Source organism: Teleopsis dalmanni, chromosome 2 (assembly GCF_002237135.1).
Source record: "Teleopsis dalmanni isolate 2A chromosome 2, ASM223713v2, whole genome shotgun sequence".
Taxonomy (NCBI): Eukaryota; Metazoa; Arthropoda; class Insecta; order Diptera; family Diopsidae; genus Teleopsis; species Teleopsis dalmanni.
Window position 1 is genome coordinate 244,399,855 of NC_051847.1, and position 1,316 is coordinate 244,401,170.

The 1,316-nt window shown below is 31.9% G+C and overlaps 1 protein-coding gene across 1 annotated transcript in view; it reads left to right on the forward strand.

Moving 5' to 3' along the window:
- The first annotated feature begins 289 nt into the window (after nt 1-289).
- Nucleotides 290-1,316, forward strand: part of LOC119677232 (chitobiosyldiphosphodolichol beta-mannosyltransferase-like) — a 2,896-nt gene continuing 1,869 nt past the window's right edge. Inside the window, exons 1-3 of the mRNA XM_038088503.1 lie at nt 290-336; nt 408-1,005; nt 1,130-1,311. Coding sequence (XP_037944431.1) covers nt 452-1,005; nt 1,130-1,311 — 736 coding nt within the window. The 5' untranslated portion in view covers nt 290-336; nt 408-451. The remainder of the gene's footprint in view (nt 337-407; nt 1,006-1,129; nt 1,312-1,316) is intronic.

The following is a 1,316-nucleotide window of genomic DNA, read 5'->3' on the forward strand; positions in this document are numbered from 1 at the left end:
TTATCATCTCCTACTAGTTTCAAATGAATCCAAATTTCATTTTTTTATATTAATATTTTTGAACATTTTTAATGAATTTGATAGCGAACAAAAATTTTGTTCAAAATAAAGTAGTTATTATTATACCGCAAAAACATTACTTAAAAGTAATCGTTACCAAGTACTCGAAAGAGTAGTTATAACAAATACTACTCATTGGTAAAACGCTTAAAAGTAACGAATACAATAAAAAGTTTGTATTCGTTACTCAGGTATTTTTTGAGTAACGAATACAAAGTAACGGATAATTACATTTTTGGCACTACTAGTTTGCAATGGAGTTGCCGTTCTTGTAAGGTATTCTTTGTTGTAGTAACGTTGCTATCTAAAAGTTAATCGAAATTATTTTGTTTGCATGACCATTTCAGTTTCCTAATCATACTGCGGGTGTGAAGTTTTAAATTCCGGTATTATGGCAAGTACGCAGTGTCGAGGCAATGCTGCCGTTGTAGTTTTAGGTGATATTGGTCGGAGCCCTAGAATGGAGTATCATTGTTTAAGTTTATTAGAGGAAAATTTTAATGTTGATGTTATCGGTTATGTTGAAACAAACCCTCTATATGCTATTAGAAGAGGATATCCGAAATGTAAAATACATGAACTTTCGCCAGTCCCAATAACGAATCTAATACCAATTTTGAAACTATTTTTTAAAGCAATTTGGCAAACTATAAGTTTATTAATTGCATTAATGTCTATCAGACGCCCAGATTTCTTACTTGTGCAGAATCCTCCGTGCGTGCCTGCGTTGTTAGTTTGTTATATATATTCTGCTGTTACACGTTCCAAGTTAGTCATCGATTGGCATAATTACACTTATACTATATTAGGATTGTCAGCTGGTGAAAAAAGTTTTTTGTGTGGGATAGCAAAGCGGATTGAAAGATTTTGTGGTCAAAAAGCGAATGCTAACATTTGTGTAACAAAGGCTATGAAGTGCGATTTACAGAAAAATTGGAACATTAGGTAAATCGGTTTATTAACTATGCACATTCATTACAGAAATCATATGTTGTATTTGTTCATAAATCAAAGATTTTTGCCAATGTTCTGGTTTCATTAGTTTTAATACATTTAAATTCTTTCACAGAGATATAACAGTACTATATGATCGACCTTCAGCTCGATTTCACTCCATTGATTTATGTAGGAAACATGAAATATTTATGAAGCTATCAAAGGATTATCCGCAGTTCCTTCCTAAATGTTATTCTGACCTTAAAGAATGTGGAGTTATTGAATCAACGGCATTTACTCAGAAGCAAGTTAATGGTAAG